The sequence below is a fragment of the Psilocybe cubensis genome, chromosome 10 (assembly GCF_017499595.1).
Source record: "Psilocybe cubensis strain MGC-MH-2018 chromosome 10, whole genome shotgun sequence".
NCBI classification, from domain to species: Eukaryota; Fungi; Basidiomycota; class Agaricomycetes; order Agaricales; family Agrocybaceae; genus Psilocybe; species Psilocybe cubensis.
The window spans coordinates 370,495-386,562 of record NC_063008.1 but is presented as its reverse complement, the minus strand read 5'-3'; the positions used below and the strand labels follow the sequence as shown (position 1 = coordinate 386,562).

Below are 16,068 nucleotides of genomic sequence, written 5' to 3'. Positions count from 1 at the left end.
TTCCCAAGTGCTCCGGTCAAAGGTAAGCAAAGGTAGGCCTCCGGAGCTCTCAAATACGCGCACAACACACAGTAGAATGACGATGTTTGGGTCTCAAATAAGCGAAAAAATAGACATGCTCCGGGGCGTGAGTAGAACAGGCTCGAGCGATTGAGAACACGGATGAAGCACTAGGAGGGCCTATGGGCATATTGTTAGGTAATTCAAATTATTTCTCTCCCCAAAGTACCGACGAGTATAGAGCCGATTCGATAATAACGACTTTATCAATCATCTCGAACTGGGTAGTATTCAGCATGTTTTGAAACCACTAGTGTAGTTTAAGAGTGACAAATTTTAACATTCTAAGTGAAGAACTCAATTGTTCAACATTGACGATGTAGCGTATAGTTGAGATATATTTTTATTGAAAGTGAGTTTAGGTACAAAGGCAAATACTTATAAAACTAGACAATGACTATGTGATCTTACCGATTCCTGTTTTTTTTTGTGTGCATTTGGTCAACCTCCACCGGTCACAATCAATGCAACCGATGAAAAGTGTTCAAGCTCCAAGGCCACGACAAGGCATGCACGATGGAGGTCGGAACCCCTCCACCCTTGGAGAAAAAAATTACTGCTGCGGCCGCGGTGATGCGGTAGGCAGCCTTTACCGTCCGGCCGCTCCCTAGCTTTTCAAAGGAGCGACAAGATCGAGTAGATGTGGGAACGAGCAGCTTTGCCCAGCAATCTCCGTTTGGAGGAGCGGCTGCAGGCAGGGACAAATATCGAGGCACAGACAAACGAGACCAAGAGACCAAGAGACCAAGTGCAGACCAGACAGCGTTCGCCCAGCTATCTCCGAATGGAGCGGCTGCAGGCCAGTAATTCAGGTATCAAGACATCGAGCATCAAGCAATAGGACCATGTCCCTCGTCGAGTTAGACGATAACGGGACTGTTGTTTTGAGCATATCATGTGGGCATATAAACGGCATAGCAGTAGCCTACAAACAGGTCAGATCAAGACGCAATCGATTTAGAATCAACCACTCACATTTCCAAACGTCGACGAGGAGCGGCGGCTAGTTGGCGCCGCTCCATCGTCTGTGTGTCCTTGCCTCGATTAGAGGCAGGTCAGTACGAAACATCCAATTGGTCGCGTTGTGCAACCAACTGGCTTTGCTACCCAGCTATTGCGCCAGGTAGCAGACATCCTCCACTCGTTGACGAAGAGGATGAATATGCAGCATGCAGCCTAAAGTAATTGAACGAGTCAGCGAATGCGCGGATCAACGCAATGTCGTAAAAGCTCGCCTGCAGATCGTCCGTGTGGACTGAACTGCACCCCGTATTCTGCATCCAGCGATGAGCTCTGCGATGTTAATCGTAGTGCGAGATCGACTCACCTGGGAGAATGCTGCAAGGGAAAGGATGAGGTTGTTGGTAATTCAAGGCTGCAGCACAGCCCTTTATAAAACATACCATTATGCTCGAAAAGGAAAATAGTTGAAGGACGGCGACGCATGCTGCTCTGGACTTCTATCACATCCGTGCACGACATGTGTCACCGTTGCTGTGCCCGAGAGTGTCGGTTTTCCAACTATTTACGCTTTTTGGCACAATCTGTACAGGCCCGGACGTGTCTGCAGAAGACAGCGAAGCTTCGAAAGATCGTTATCCATCTGATAACGCTGATTCTGACACGAGCACTCCTCGAGTGCTGGTGCAGAATCACACGCGTTGCTGTGCAAAGGAGATAGCGTGTGTCCACGGGAATCCAACAGCGGATTGGCGTACCACATGCGGAGAAGTCGGCTTTAGAGACAGCTTTTTGGTGTCTGAGAACACAAATGCGAGGAGAAGGGGAGAAAAAAACATATAGAACAGACCCTTTATCCTACATGATTTGCACACTGACACCCGTTGATGGAAAAGGGTGATCAGTGTAATCTTCCCAAAATTCAGTGTCAAGCAAGACAAATGAGTTGAACAGGAGCCTCAGGTCGGATACACCGCATCGGAAACGCTGACCATGGGTAAAGGACTTTCTGAGTGGATAAAAGCTTCGTACATGTTGATTTGAACCGTGCATTATACGACATAGTGTCTGCCAATGTATACTCTTCAAGTGAAATTAACTTTCATCGCGCATTCCTTAGTTTGTTAAATTTCCGTGCTGTCGTTCAATGACGACAGAAGGAGGTAGAGCAGGTTAAACCGTTTTGACGGTACAGATCGATTAGGAAGAAATTTAACAGAGAACATCAGGTAAAAGAGGCAGGCTGACAGAAATATCCTGGAGAAAGGAAAGTTTGAATAATGTGACGATATTCGGAGTTCAAAAATATGCCTGCAAGCCACAGACAGCGCCGCGCGGCACCACTAACATAGTAACAAAAATAACCAAGCCGATTGGTGCCGGCTAAAACAGCTCATCAACGCGATCTTGCAGGACCGTCGCGGCGTCGCCTTCTAGACTCGAACCCAGTCTACGATGTTTGGGATCACACCGACCTACTATTAGAACTCTTCAACATCGTCGCAACAGGCTACCGACTCCAATGTAGATGACTTGAATGCAGAGAACCCACCGAAGAAAAAGGGGAAGCCAACAAAAAGGTTGAACGGGGTTGCAAGCAATACCTCTCTAGAGAAGAACTCTCTGTGCGGACTTTCCAAAGCAATATTGGTATTTGAGGTCAGAAACTTCTATTCGTAAACTTGCGGGTTTTAAAATCATCTAAACCTTTGACTAGAGAGTATCTAATATTTATTGCTTCCGCTCGGCCCATCAAATCTGGCCCTGATGGGCCTCCCATCACTTGGAGGGCACCGTTGGTTGAAATTGGTCTTTATAAAGCACAACACGGTGAACTCGTAGCATTCTTTCTTGTTTTCTCCCCAGTCGAAATGCCTGAACTCCATTCTACCGTCGACAACTCTTCATCATCAACTACTAATAGAGACGCGACCGTAAAGCGGTCGCGATCTAGTCAGGACACCAATGTTGACGTCTTGAATGAAGGAAGAGAACCGAAGAAAATGAGAACGCCAGCAAATGAGTTGAACGAGACCTCTGTATACTCCGCGAATTCTCTGGGTGGGCTCCCCGTAGAAATATTGGCATTTGAGGTCAGAAATTCTTCTCGTAGCCGCCCTATACATCTCTTATGTTTGCCTGCTCTATCAGATCTGCACAGATTTAGAGCCGAAAGATTTATGGCACCTATCGTGCACTTCAATACATTTTCGACATATTCTGAAGAGCTCAGACGTGGCGCCGACTCTGTGGAAAGCCTCCAGGGAGCTTATTGGGATGCCAGACTGTCCACCAGATTTAACGGACATCCAGTATACGAATTTGGCATTTGGTAAGAAGTGTCAAGTGGGTATTCCTTAGCGTTTAATTTCTATCTTTCTGTCTAATGACCTGTTCTACAGTACTGCGGAAGGTTCGTTGGCGCAGACAATAGAGCACCGATCACCGTTTTTGCGGCAAGAGTTCGAGCTTGTGTGCCGTGTATACAATACAGGCGCGTATATGATTGAAGTTTTTCCTGAATCTGTATCCTTATTTGATATGACTAGATTCGTGATGATCCGTGGGCAATTATCAACAGATGCGCAGGTACAGATGACATGCCCCATGGAGTTGATACCATACCTTCCCAGAGTTCTCTTGCCGTACAAGGACCATTGTAAGCCGTGTTGAGTCCTGTTCAGTGCATACAACTTACGGTACCCAGCCTACAGGTCGTACTACTTACTTGAAACTGGAAAAAAGTGGAAGAGAGAATGTTCCTTGTCAGTAAACCCGGCAAGTTGGATGACTGACAAAATTAAAGAATTGAACAACATAGAAACGGTAAGCCTGATATTTTTGTCAGAGACCCTTGAGCTAAGGTATAACTCGTTAAGCATGCCGCCATCTACAAGACATGGGACGAAAACGAAAGAGAGGATAACTTGTTTCTTCGTCGTCAATCAAGGTGAGAAGATCTTCTACACCCATACACCAGGACACTAACACCTTTGGAATAATTGACAGGCTTGTCGCCCACTTAAAATCACTAGGATGGGAACCCGAGCTCTCTCTTATGAGCGAAGACGGTTACGAAGATCTTTTTGATATACCTCAAATTTATGATGCATGCTGCAATGAATTGACTGATACAGGTGCGCAATGCCTAACAAACTGCTTTGAAAGTACTAATTTATGCTTAAACAAGTATTGATTTCCATGGGTCCGGACCTCAATGTATTGATGAGCGAGTCCCGCGTGTTAAGACTGCAAGCCGATCGCAGGGTGTTTCTGGAAAATCGGCTGCCAATATTATCCAAAGTCGCCAAAGAATGTGCAGCGCAGTATTCGCTGTACACTCCGACTCCCTCTGCAGCGGATTTGTTTAAGGTACAGCTGGTGCGAGACCTAATAGACGACACATCATTAGAACCTTTCACTTCGGCGCACCTCGATCCCCTGCGTGTCAATTACGCACAAATTTCCCATGAGTGGCGGACCCAGATGGAAGGGAAGCTTATAAGCCTGATCAAATCAGCCTGTGGCACTACATATAATTTTGACGAAAGCAGCGTGCTTCGACTGGCAACAACTATCTTCTCATGCAAAACGTGCCGTAGCGACCACTTGCGGTATCCTAATGTCCTGGCCCATTATCATGGTATTCCATATGAACCATATATTAGTGCTGAAAAGGCACTGGACGAGTTGGAACGTCGATCACTTTCACATCATACCAGGAGCACGATTTGGAACGACGAAAACGGTATATATTTCAACAAAGATCGCATGCGAGCCATGGCGGACATTCTCGAGCAGTTTGGATTTGATCCGGCCGTGACTACCTCTGAGGAGATGGATGCAGCTGATCCGATATTCGAATGTGTATCTTGCAACAGTCTCATTAAGGGACGCTGTGTTTTAAGGTGGAATATTCTGGTAGGTGTAGCCATCACTTGACAATTTCGCTGGTCTGATTCGGGGGGATTCACTTTTAGGATGAACATCGCATTGCACATGATCGACAATTACTCCCCGGATTGGGGTCCGTGTGCAACTATGAATTGCTTACTGGGGAAGATGAGATTGTAGCAAGAAGGTGCATAGACAGCGATAACGGTCGCATGTACGCAAACAATATTTCGATGGTTTGTGCCCATTGCAGAAAGGAAGAGTGCGGTGCTACTCTTAATGAACACGTATGGAAGGAGTAAGTCTGATGCATCCATTTCGAAATCCCTTCTAATATTCTTCTTTCTTCAGGCATGGCATTGCCGAACCAGGAGATTCTGACATCTTGATTTCTCCCACAGCAATGACAAACAACCAAAGCAGAATGTGGCCGCCCCGAAAAATCAATTATCTCGTGTCTCGTAAGTAGTATGTAAAGTAGGTAGTTTATTAGCAATGGCATATCGGGCTATAGCCCAGCGTTCAACTTTAACCTCCGGGTCTTGTATTCAACTGGTTAGAAGACCAAAGGAGCCCTCACGCACCCTAAGACGCCGCTCATAGCGGTATTTCAGGCCTTCAGCATTACAACGGCTCAGAAAAGGCACTCAGTACTCTGAAGTCTCACAATCTCATCTCAAATCCATCAAACATAAACATAGTTCACTTACAACTGCAAACTGCCAAAGCAGTTAAACCCCCGTGGCTCAAGTGGCTCAAGTGTATTCCTACATACAAATCTGTAAAACATACATTCTTTTGTTCTCCCATATCCCGATTCTTCAGGGTATCCCTGAAGACTCCACCACTTCTGAATTCCAACACAATACCCCGTTATTTCAAAAAGATTCTTCATTTCCCAAGATATCTCACCCCTCCCTTCTGGAATCAAGCTTTCTCAACAATGACTGGCTCGATGTTCCAGTAACTCTCCGCGTACTCGTTGATGGCACGGTCAGAGCTGAACTTGCCCATCTGAAAGGGTAATCAAAGTTAGCGTACGTTAACATAATGACAACTAGTGCTTACCTTGGCAGTCGTCCTAATGGACTTCTTAGCCCACTCATCTTTGTCAAGGTACGCCTCGTCAACCATAGCAAGAGCAGCGATGTCTACAGTCAAAGGATATCAACGTCGAAGATCAGAAAAATCCTTGTTAATTGGGAGACGTACAAGAATCGAAGTCGTCAGTAAGCAGGTAGTAATCAGATTGCCTGATGGTGTTGAGGAGACTGTCGAATAATAAAATATGCGTTGAACATCGATTCAAAAGTCAACAGGGAAATTGTACTCACGGCTCGTAGACATGACCATCGCCGAACACTCCAGCGGCAACTTGATTGATAACATGGGCCAACGCTGGGCATTTCTGTTCAATCGGGATGGGATGGTACAAGTGCTGATAGCGAAGGTCCTCGACGGCACTGGAAGCAATCATTAGATACGAAGAAATGGTGATGCACAAACAGGGTAACTTACGGAGTCAAGTGTCCAAAGAAGACTAAAAAGGATTAGAACTGAAATAACCCTATTGAAACTAAAAAATAATACTCACAGACATTGCTTTCTCCAACCTGCAGAGATATCAAAGTCAGAAAAGAGTTCGCGCTGATAATTAAAAATATTTCAAACCTCTTCGGCGATCTCAATGTTAGCACCATCTAGCACACCAGACAGTAAGCCCACGTTGAATATCAGCATAAGAACTATGCCTTACCAACTGTTCCGAGCAAAAGCCCACCGTTCAGGCAGAACTTCATGTTCGAAGTACCAGAAGCTTCAGTTCCAGCAGTGGAGATGTGTTGACTGATATCAGAAGCTGGGATCAAAACCTCTGCCAACGAGACGGAGTAATCTGGCAAGAAGTAAAGTTGCAGATAATCCTTGGTATCTGGATCGGAGTTGATGACCCGGGCGACATTCACAATCAAGCGAATCGTCTAGTAAATTTGTGTAAGCTAAAATTATCATGCTTATCGAATGCTCCCTGTAGACTTACGAGCTTGGCAATGAAATCTAGAAATTTTTTATGAGTCAATTGTAAAGAACGATTAGTGAAAACTTACAGGCAGGGGCAGCTTTTCCAGCGAAGAATACAACACGGGGGTTGACCTTCTTTTTCTCCTCCGCTGACATGTTCTTCAAAGTGAAGTAGCGCTGGAGCAACAGTTAGTACATAGGCTATTCCATTTTAACCCGACAGCTCTTACATGGATGACTCCCAAGATATTAAGAGTTTGGCGTTTGTACTCGTGGATACGCTAAATACTCGTTAGTAAGGTAATGAAGTATACATATTCGATACTCGTACCTTGATCTGCACATCAAACATAGCATCGGTACGAATGGTAAGACCCAAGGTAGTCTGCACATAGTGAGCGAGGCGCTCCTTGTTGCGCTGCTTGATGGCTGCCCACTCGTCGCGGAAAGCCTTGTCCTCAGTAAATGGAAGCAGGCCTTCAAGTTTGGTGAGGTCTTTCAACCACACGCTCTTGTCCAGCTTAAGGGTTTTGGAAATGAGGGCGCTGAGTTCTGGGTTACACTAAAATCTGGTTAATATGCTTATAAGATACAGATGTCTGTCATCACTACCAACCTGGTCGAGCCATCGGCGGGGAGTGACTGGGAGTAGAGAGCGTCAGAATCGAAATAATGATAGAAAAACATGTGGTTTTTAAACTAACTTCCGTTGGTAACGTTTCCGAATCTAGGAAAAGGCAACATCAGAAAAATAATATGGAACAGACGTTGAACCGACTCACTTGCTGATTCCCTCAAATTCGACGAAATCTTTTAAGATAGTGGTTCGAACGAGTTCACTGTGCAACTGTGATGGATCGTATTCAGTATATAAATACCCCTGACTTTGAACGGAACCCACCTCGGCAACCCCATTTACTTTGCGACTGCCAATGCATGCAAGGTGCGCCATGCGAACCTGTTTTGGGATGCCCTCTGAAGCAAACGTAAGATTTTTGCTGAAGACAGAGCAAACAGACAGTTTACCTTCGATCAGGGACATCCTTGAGAGCCTGTCGCGGTCTCCAGGGAACTTTTTCTCAACAGCTAAAATGGCGCATTGAATCAGCATTGCCCTACGGGGTTTCATAGGCAATAGATATACCTTGGAGGAAGAACCTAAGTGTATAAGAGAGCTATCAGTAATAACCCCTAAAGGTAAAATAATTAGGAGACGGACAGATTCTGTCAAATAGAATTCAGCGACGAGTTAACATTCGAACATAGGTGCACGGAAGACTCACGATATCATAGATGATCTGCATATGTCTAGAAAAGGAATGAGAAAAAGACAATACGGAAGCGGAGCGAATAATACAAACCTTGGCAGGACGTGCTCCAACAAAGGCACAGGCCATTTTTCGAGAGCTTCCTGTAAGGTATGGGTTCATTCGCTGAAAGGCATAATTCAAAGCGTAACTCACAGGAAGCACGGTGTGGTTAGTATAGAAGAAAACGTTGGTGACGATGGACCAGGCAGCATCCCAGCTTAGGTCTTCCTCGTCGATCAGTATTCTCATCAATTCAGGAATGGCAAGAGTAGGGTGGGTCTTAAGGGATATAGATGAACACCTCGAAGCCTCGAACATAGTTTTAAACACTTACATCGTTTAGCTGGATAGCAACATCTGTTATAAAAAAGGTTTTCAGTACGAAACGATTGCTACACTCCAGGATGATACATACAGTCAGGGAATTCGCGGATATGCTTGTTAAGATTCTTAAAGCGACGCAAAATGTCAGCTAAACTGGCAGCGGTCCAGAAGCTAATGACAGAATAAGCCATGGCACCTTTGCCGGAAACCAGAACACGTACTACTGCTGCTTCAATCTCAACTCCTTTCCAACTGTAAGATGTCACAATGTCAAGATTTGCAATGCAGATGTTTATAACGCAAGAGAACGTACATGTCCTAAAAATATGCTTGTCAGAGAAAAAGTGTTGAAATGAAGAAAAAGACCTACGTATGATCATTGGGATACAAAACAGAGGTGATAGCTTGAGCACTGTTGGACGATTCAACAGCTCCTTCGTAGTTTCCAGCTATACATGGCACATATTGAGTCAGGCCAGATTACACAACAGCAGCACGAAAATAGCGTACCATTGAAGGAGTTCAAGTCGAATCCTCGCTTGGGTTTGCTTTCCCAGAGCCTCAAGTTGTTAGTCGACCGGGTTCCATACCCAGGAATCATAACATCATACGCCTGTGCAAGGACTTCCTGTCCGCCTTGCCATAAAGCACGCCCAGTTCCATCGTCGAGTCTGTCGGCATGTCCGTAGAATCTAATTTGATAGGTGACGTCAAGACGGGGGAGTTCCCATGGGTTTTGATTGTCCAGCCATGGGTCAGGAGCCTGTATGTCATGTCAGAAGAACATCGTCACTTCAAAGCGTCATTGTGGATCTGACCTCAAGCTGGTCTCCTGAGGGAGAAATAAGCTGCTGGAAGATACCGTACTTGTATCGCAGACCGTAACCCCAGACAGGAAGCTCTTGAGAGGCGGAAGAGTCAAGATAGCAGGCAGCGAGGCGACCAAGTCCACCATTTCCTAAACCGGCGTCTCTCTCCTGCTCTAGGATATCTTCAATGTTGAATCCGAGCTTGCGGACACCTTGTTTATATTCATCTTTAAGCCCCAGGTTAAGGAGCTAAGATGCGATGAGATATATGCGCTGTAGTAGATAGGGGTTACAAAACTTACAGCGTTATCGAGAGTTCGCCCCATCAAAAACTCCAGTGAAAGATAGTAAGCTCGTTTAGGGGCTTTGCGAGTATATGTTAGCTGGGTATCGTTCCAGTTTACCTGGCGTGGGAGATGCAAGTATGAGTACATATATGCGTTCAAAAAAGACTCAATTTACCAAAAGATTGTCTCGTGTGGAGAGAGCGGCAGCATGGTATGCACCGAGGTCATCTTTGCTAAAATTTCAGCTTCCAACGATGAAAATGGAGCATATATGCGCATACCAATGTTGTATGGTTGACGGGCCAGAGAGGTTTGGACATGGTTCACAAAAGAACGCGTGATATCGTTGACATCTTATCCACATCGCAGCATAAATATGAGAACCACTCGCAACGCCGTAGATCTGTCGCACGCACCCTTATCGAGAGACCTCATCCCATCTTTCCAGACCTTTTCTTCACCCTTAGGCCATTTATCGCGTCCTTCTTCGTCTTTCTCAGGAAGATAACCTATGGGCCCACGATGGTGAGACAGAAACAAGATTGACAATGTCCAAACATGAACGAGATCGCTAACCTGTGAGAGTGCGGACATGGCGACGTGGGCGCACTGGTTTGCCAATAGTATTCGGATCGATGGTGGAGGTCATCGTTTCCGACAACAAGCGCGATAAGGGGGGAAGGAGAAGAGAAGGGGGAATTAGGGAGGGTCTTTATAGCGTGATGGGCCCATGGTCCTCTGGCGTCGCATAACAAGACGTCATCACGTTTCGTAACCTGCCTAATTTGGCGCTATTGGTTATTTTGAGGACAACATTTTAGCACGCAAATTTCCAGATTATCTTCTCGACGGTGTTCACTTCTCAATCAGGCCCTCATCAGCAATAACATGCTCATAATCGCCCATGTTCTGTGCACAAAATTTCGACCTTTGCTGATAAGAATTTGGAGCCGAGGTAGTTGAACGCACACTACGAACGTTTACCGACGAAGCCAGGTAAATGGAATCCGGCTGATGCGCTAGCTTGTGCGGTCCAGAGCGGCAAGCTCTGGCCCGCGGAAATATCAAATGAGTCGGGAACTAATGGCGAAGCGCTGCGAGCCTCCAAGGGTATTGCCAAACATTGATCGCCGCCTTCTGCCGGCCACTTGTTGTTTCTGGATGTCTGCGGGACCCCGGACATCAGACAAAATATCACATATCATGTGACTTCTCCAAGTAGTACTCAGTTTTTACCTCGCTCCCATTTGTTACTTTACACTGCACCAATTAGAATAAAACTCTGATTTGCCACCCTTCTTTTCTCAGTAAGCTTCGGTGGGAGCCCCCTGGTTGGCACATATTCGTATATGTCAAATAAAACGGATTACATACATGTTATGTATTTGATTAGGTGCCTTTGGTTGACATTTTTTTAGAGAAAATTCTTCGGAAGTGCATCCCAAACCATATTTTTTGAAAAAGTTAACAAAAACAACATATTATATAATTATTCATCGTAGTTTTGTAGGTACAAAAATGCCCACGTTTACAAGAGAAACGGTTCTTTTTCATAAATTTGGCATAAAAATGGACATTTTTAAAGGGGAAACCATTTTCCTGTAACAATTAACGCAAAAGTAACCATTTTTCTAGTAATGGGGATGTCCAATCCCCGGTTAGTGTGACACCAAGTGACAGGCGAGGTCACACCTGTGACCAGACAATTTCTTGAGACATCGAGTTTGTGCTTTGCACAAATCAAGGTTTCGCCATTTTTTATGTCAATAGAGGCAGAAGATAGTTTATCTCTGGACCTATGGTATTAATTAGCTGTAAAAAGTTGTCAATGTGTTTTAAATGCTTAATCAAGGTGTTTTGCCTGCCAAATTTAGACCTCAAAGATATTTATGCATTATCTCCTCAAGAAATACACATATAGGTATGATCTGTAGAGTTTTTTTCATTAGAATTGAATTTGGAATCGACCTATCAGAGCCGAATTTTGAAATTCTTCCTGGTTTCTGAGATATACGTGTAAAATAGGCACTTTAACATACTTAGAGGCACAATATAAAAAATCTGCTCTGATAGAGTTGTGGCATATAGAAATTAGATTACTTTATGTCTGCAAAACTACTTGCAGTTTTGAGGCTGTAATGAGTTGATAGCCAAATACTGGTTATGGATCAATATTACTACCATTATATATATCATAGATGTTATTGATTACATTATATATCGTTGAACTGAAATGCCCTTTAAAACAGCATTCCAGCGCAGTTAAAATCATGAGATTTGGTGAAGAAATGACCATTTTACACCTTTAACAATTTTTGGCCTTTGGATGGCTGGGAGCGGGAGCCACTCTTAGCCGCGTCTATTTTTGGCTGTGTCATTCCGCATTGACCATGTTTAGACGAGAGAGCATATCTACATGAATTCTGCACCGATTTTCATGATTCAAGATGATAAATGCTCGGTTTTTTAAAGTCAACATGTCTATTCTCATCTCAAATTCCAAACCATATTTCTCAGATCTGCAGCATGCAAGTTCTCTTTGTTATCATCATGTGATTTTTGATAAATCACTTATTTCATGTACTATTTGCATTCAAGCCTTACTTTTATAACTCAAATGTGTGTTATATGTGTGTTGGACTTCATTAGTTCTGAATTATAAGAAGGTAACTGTCTAGAATGAAGAAATATAGGCATGTATCAGGTTTTGTGACAAAACCTTGCGTGACGCGTGATTATCCCTGCCTGTCACGCTATCAGGGATTGTGCAACACCACTAGTAATGAGCCAGCAGGCATTTTTTTTTTTGCATGGTTGTTGAGTTTCAACCGTACAGTTCACTTTTCATGTTTGGCCATGTCACCGAAACTCGTCAATGGCACAATGACCCTTGGCAACTCGTTGATTTTGACCAGTCCTTCAACAGAAAGAGTGTACTCAAAAGCATAATCTGAACTTCCTGAAATCCAAGAATCTGAATTCAGGGAGAAATGTAAACTTTGTGGTGAGATGTATACTTCGGAAAAAAATTGGCCAACCCATCCAGCATCCCAACGCATTTTGTTTACATCTCTGCATTTGCTGCATTAATTTTTGAGTCTATGAAACGCAGTGGAAGATGCAGGATTTGTGAATTTGTTATCTGCTGGTTATCTATCAGCCAAATTGCAACCTTTGCCGACACAGCAACATTCCCAAACCACCGCTGCCAAATACAAACGAAATGATTCTTGTCGAGCTCATTCGTACGCCGCACGGTACGCACAAATTTCTCCCAGTAAACTATATGCCATCGCTGTATAGGAAATAGCAGTGTTCGAGGTCCTTATTTGCCGAGCCTGCGACAAATTTGTTCAGCTTGATGACCTAAAGTCTCGCTGAGGTCGTCACTGGTCAGCACTTCAAAACTATAGATTATAGGCCTCGAGTAACGGAGGTTAGACAACATAGCAGAATAAATACAATGGTATAGATGTTAATAGAATGGTGTAGCATCTGTAGGTGTTGAAACTGTGCGCAGAGCTTTTACGAGAAGAATCCTTTCTTGGCGAGGTATGTCTGATGTTCGTCCCGGTGCGCAAGTACCTGTGACTCTACCCCAGACCGCCACACTGGGACGGCAAACTGTAAAAAGAACAATGAACAACTATCCAGAGTGAAACATGATTGACCCACATAAGCGACCAAATCATACAGTCCCTCCAATAGCCAATTGTTTCTCGGAGCAGACCCACGCGTTGATGCGTGGAATAGGTCAGTAATTAAGTCGCCAGAGATATGGTAATTTCCGTTCACGACGCCTAAGATCCGTCAGTCTACAAGGCCAATCGTCCAGCGGAACGGCATACCTTTATATAACGCCTGCGCTGCCTGGTCCGAGGTCAATCCGTCCGTACCTTCTATAGCCTGTGTAATGGCTGGTTTTGTCTTGTTCTCCTCCTCATAGCCGGGTGTAAACATTGTACCAGGGAAGTAAATGTGGACGTCGATGCCGTAGAGTTTGAGTTCCGAGTGGAGAGTGTCAGCAAGGCCTGAGGTGTGTGATTGCATTAGCGAGGTTAGAATGAAAATGTTTACGAGTCTACTGACCTCTTAGCGCATGTTTCCCTGGCGTGTACGAGGTATACCCCAAGAAACTCATATACCCGAGAAGCGATGACACGAATACAATTTTGGCGCCTTTCTTCCCGGCCTTGACCATTTGTTTTGTAGCGGCCTGCCTTTTATGAGAGCTAACACGCTGTAGAAAAACGCTGTAACATACCCAAGCTGTCCATGCCTGCAACCAATACGCATTCGTCATTCCATCCACCATGTCCTGCTCCGTTGTGTCAATGAAGAACATTGGTTTTGAAGATCCAGCGCATGTAAAGATGGCGTCGGGCAGTTCACCGCCATGAGCCTCAGCAACCAGTTGAAGAGCTTTGGCTGCCGCATCACCAGAGTCCAGCGCATGAGAATACGCTTTGAAGATTTGCGAGGGGTTCACTCGCAGTTTCTGAAGTTTCAAGGTAAGGCGCAACAACCGTCTAGACAAGGTCCCATTCTCACCTCGATAGATTCAATGGCCTCGTCCAATTTGCTCTGACTCCTCGCGACAATGGAAATGTGTGCTCCCTTTTGAGCGAGAATATGGGCAAGACCCAATCCCAATCCCGAACTTCCTCCTGTTATATAGACATGCTACGTGGACATTCAATGACTCGCCATTCGAGACAAGGGGGAGACCACTGACTTTGCCCTCCGGGTTCCACTTTTTGGAGAAAAGACCAAACATTGCAGAACTTGGTCGTGTCGCCGCGAAGATTGCGCAAGGAACCTTGCCATGTAATTTCTTGGCAACTCTGACAGTGATATTCACGTGACACTCGATTGTTTACGCGTTGTTTTTCCACGGGCTGTATTTCAAACAGAATAGGCGCATCAAAACCTTTCTCATCGTTCTTAAATTTAAAAATATCATCTTTTCGGCCTGTTCTACGACAGGGGTTGCATTTATTCATTCTGTCTGACTGCACTCTATATCTGTATCTCATACACTTGCAAGTTCTATAAGGCGTTACCTCTACAAATTTACGACTACTACTAGCAGTGGCACATTTTATTCAACCGCACAGTGGTCGTTCATTTGCAAAATTTTATAAGCCGTCATCACTTCAACAGCGCGTAACACCACCTTAGCCTTCCCGCGGACTATGGCCACCTCTTTAGAAGACGCGGAAGCTCAAATAAGTAATATGAAATTGGTGCGTACCACCCATTTGTTCGAATCAAATGCCAACAAAACATGGCCCAGAAACTGCAAAGAAAAAAGATTGAAATTAAAAGCCTCAAGAAAGCTTTAAAAATTGTTTCCAACGGGTCTGAATCCGACCAAGACTCCACTGAAGACGATCTGGATACTGAGGACTCGGACGACAAAGGTGACGATGAGGAGAGTGATGATGAAGGCGATGACTCCGACGACGATGATGGAGAAGATCTCCCCATACCTACGCAATCTTACGAATGCAAAGATATTTACCTTTGCTCTGACCAGGCCTGTGGCGGGGAAGTCACTGACGGTTACTGCTTTCTATGTCGCAAAAAGCATCAAATCATGGAGGTAAATCTTCGATGCAAGTTCTCGCTGCAACTAAGTTCCCTAAACTCCTCAGGATGAGAATATGGCGTCAACAGAGTCTCAACTAGAACATCCAGACCGCTGCATGGCCCCCAGAGGAAATACGCCCTTGCAATCCATTCCAAAGGACGATTCTCCACTTCCTGCCTTGTACGAATCGCGCGCACGGGAATACCGCTCACTTCTCCGCCGGGGCGCGACCCCAGAAATGTGCGAACTTTTTAAACTTGAATTTACCTACACCAATGGAATCGTCGCAAGGGTCACTGAAGACCTCTTTGAAGAATTCGCTGGTCTTTCAATGGTCGAATGCGACTGGAAAATCTATTTGGGACGACGATTGACTCTCGCCAAAGATGACATTGACGGCTATGAATTTATTGAAAGTATACTGGATGAGATATCTGTTCTCCCTGGCATCGGAAACTGGGTCACGGAAGAAGAAGAAACTGGCGTTTGGGTGACATACCCCAAACATAGCGGGCAGGTTGAATCTCAACCGAGGGATATTTTGGACTCGGTCGACATCGCAGCCGAAAATAGGGGAGGTCAGAGTGGACGATTCGGAGGCGATTCAGCGACACGATTCAGAGACGATTCTGGTCATCAAAAGCGTGGGAAGACGCTGAATCGCCTCAGAACGTGAATCGCCGAATCGCTGAATCGTCTCTGAATCGTCGAAGCGGCTCCGCCGCTTCGACGATTCAGAGACGATTCAACAGCTTGATTCTACTCAGCAGAATCGAGCAGTATTTAATTTATTAATTATTTTCAATTTACCT

At 44.9% G+C, this 16,068-nt stretch overlaps 4 protein-coding genes across 4 annotated transcripts; 2 read left to right on the top strand and 2 right to left on the bottom strand.

The window, feature by feature from the left end:
* Positions 1 to 2,891: 2,891 nt before the first annotated feature.
* On the top strand, positions 2,892 to 5,383 carry JR316_0010452 (uncharacterized protein; the record flags this gene model as incomplete). The annotated part of the gene is made up of 12 exons (XM_047896120.1): positions 2,892 to 3,113; positions 3,172 to 3,366; positions 3,423 to 3,433; positions 3,570 to 3,609; positions 3,654 to 3,679; positions 3,735 to 3,846; positions 3,900 to 3,970; positions 4,030 to 4,157; positions 4,211 to 4,941; positions 5,001 to 5,128; positions 5,168 to 5,212; positions 5,266 to 5,383. The coding sequence occupies 12 exons, from the start codon at positions 2,892 to 2,894 to the stop codon at positions 5,381 to 5,383; spliced, it is 1,827 nt and encodes a 608-aa protein (XP_047744165.1).
* A 458-nt stretch (positions 5,384 to 5,841) lies between these two features.
* Positions 5,842 to 10,312, bottom strand: JR316_0010451 (Glycogen phosphorylase; the record flags this gene model as incomplete). Its single annotated transcript, XM_047896119.1, has 30 exons — positions 5,842 to 5,928; positions 5,983 to 6,065; positions 6,127 to 6,185; positions 6,249 to 6,377; positions 6,433 to 6,454; positions 6,509 to 6,527; positions 6,586 to 6,614; positions 6,671 to 6,893; positions 6,953 to 6,969; positions 7,020 to 7,110; positions 7,164 to 7,214; positions 7,265 to 7,495; positions 7,550 to 7,575; positions 7,638 to 7,660; positions 7,716 to 7,780; positions 7,835 to 7,908; positions 7,960 to 8,077; positions 8,217 to 8,241; positions 8,295 to 8,344; positions 8,397 to 8,522; positions 8,578 to 8,600; positions 8,659 to 8,819; positions 8,938 to 9,016; positions 9,078 to 9,330; positions 9,386 to 9,625; positions 9,679 to 9,780; positions 9,839 to 9,891; positions 9,945 to 10,016; positions 10,080 to 10,172; positions 10,240 to 10,312. 30 exons carry the CDS (start codon positions 10,310 to 10,312, stop codon positions 5,842 to 5,844), a joined length of 2,697 nt encoding a protein of 898 aa, XP_047744164.1.
* Positions 10,313 to 13,188: 2,876 nt separating this feature from the next.
* On the bottom strand, positions 13,189 to 14,440 carry JR316_0010450 (3-ketodihydrosphingosine reductase TSC10; the record flags this gene model as incomplete). The annotated part of the gene is made up of 7 exons (XM_047896118.1): positions 13,189 to 13,287; positions 13,339 to 13,463; positions 13,512 to 13,694; positions 13,753 to 13,879; positions 13,928 to 14,161; positions 14,215 to 14,346; positions 14,399 to 14,440. 7 exons carry the CDS (start codon positions 14,438 to 14,440, stop codon positions 13,189 to 13,191), a joined length of 942 nt encoding a protein of 313 aa, XP_047744163.1.
* A 510-nt stretch (positions 14,441 to 14,950) lies between these two features.
* JR316_0010449 (uncharacterized protein) lies at positions 14,951 to 15,932 on the top strand (the record flags this gene model as incomplete). The annotated part of the gene is made up of 2 exons (XM_047896117.1): positions 14,951 to 15,268; positions 15,321 to 15,932. The coding sequence occupies 2 exons, from the start codon at positions 14,951 to 14,953 to the stop codon at positions 15,930 to 15,932; spliced, it is 930 nt and encodes a 309-aa protein (XP_047744162.1).
* Between the last annotated feature and the right edge of the window lie 136 nt (positions 15,933 to 16,068).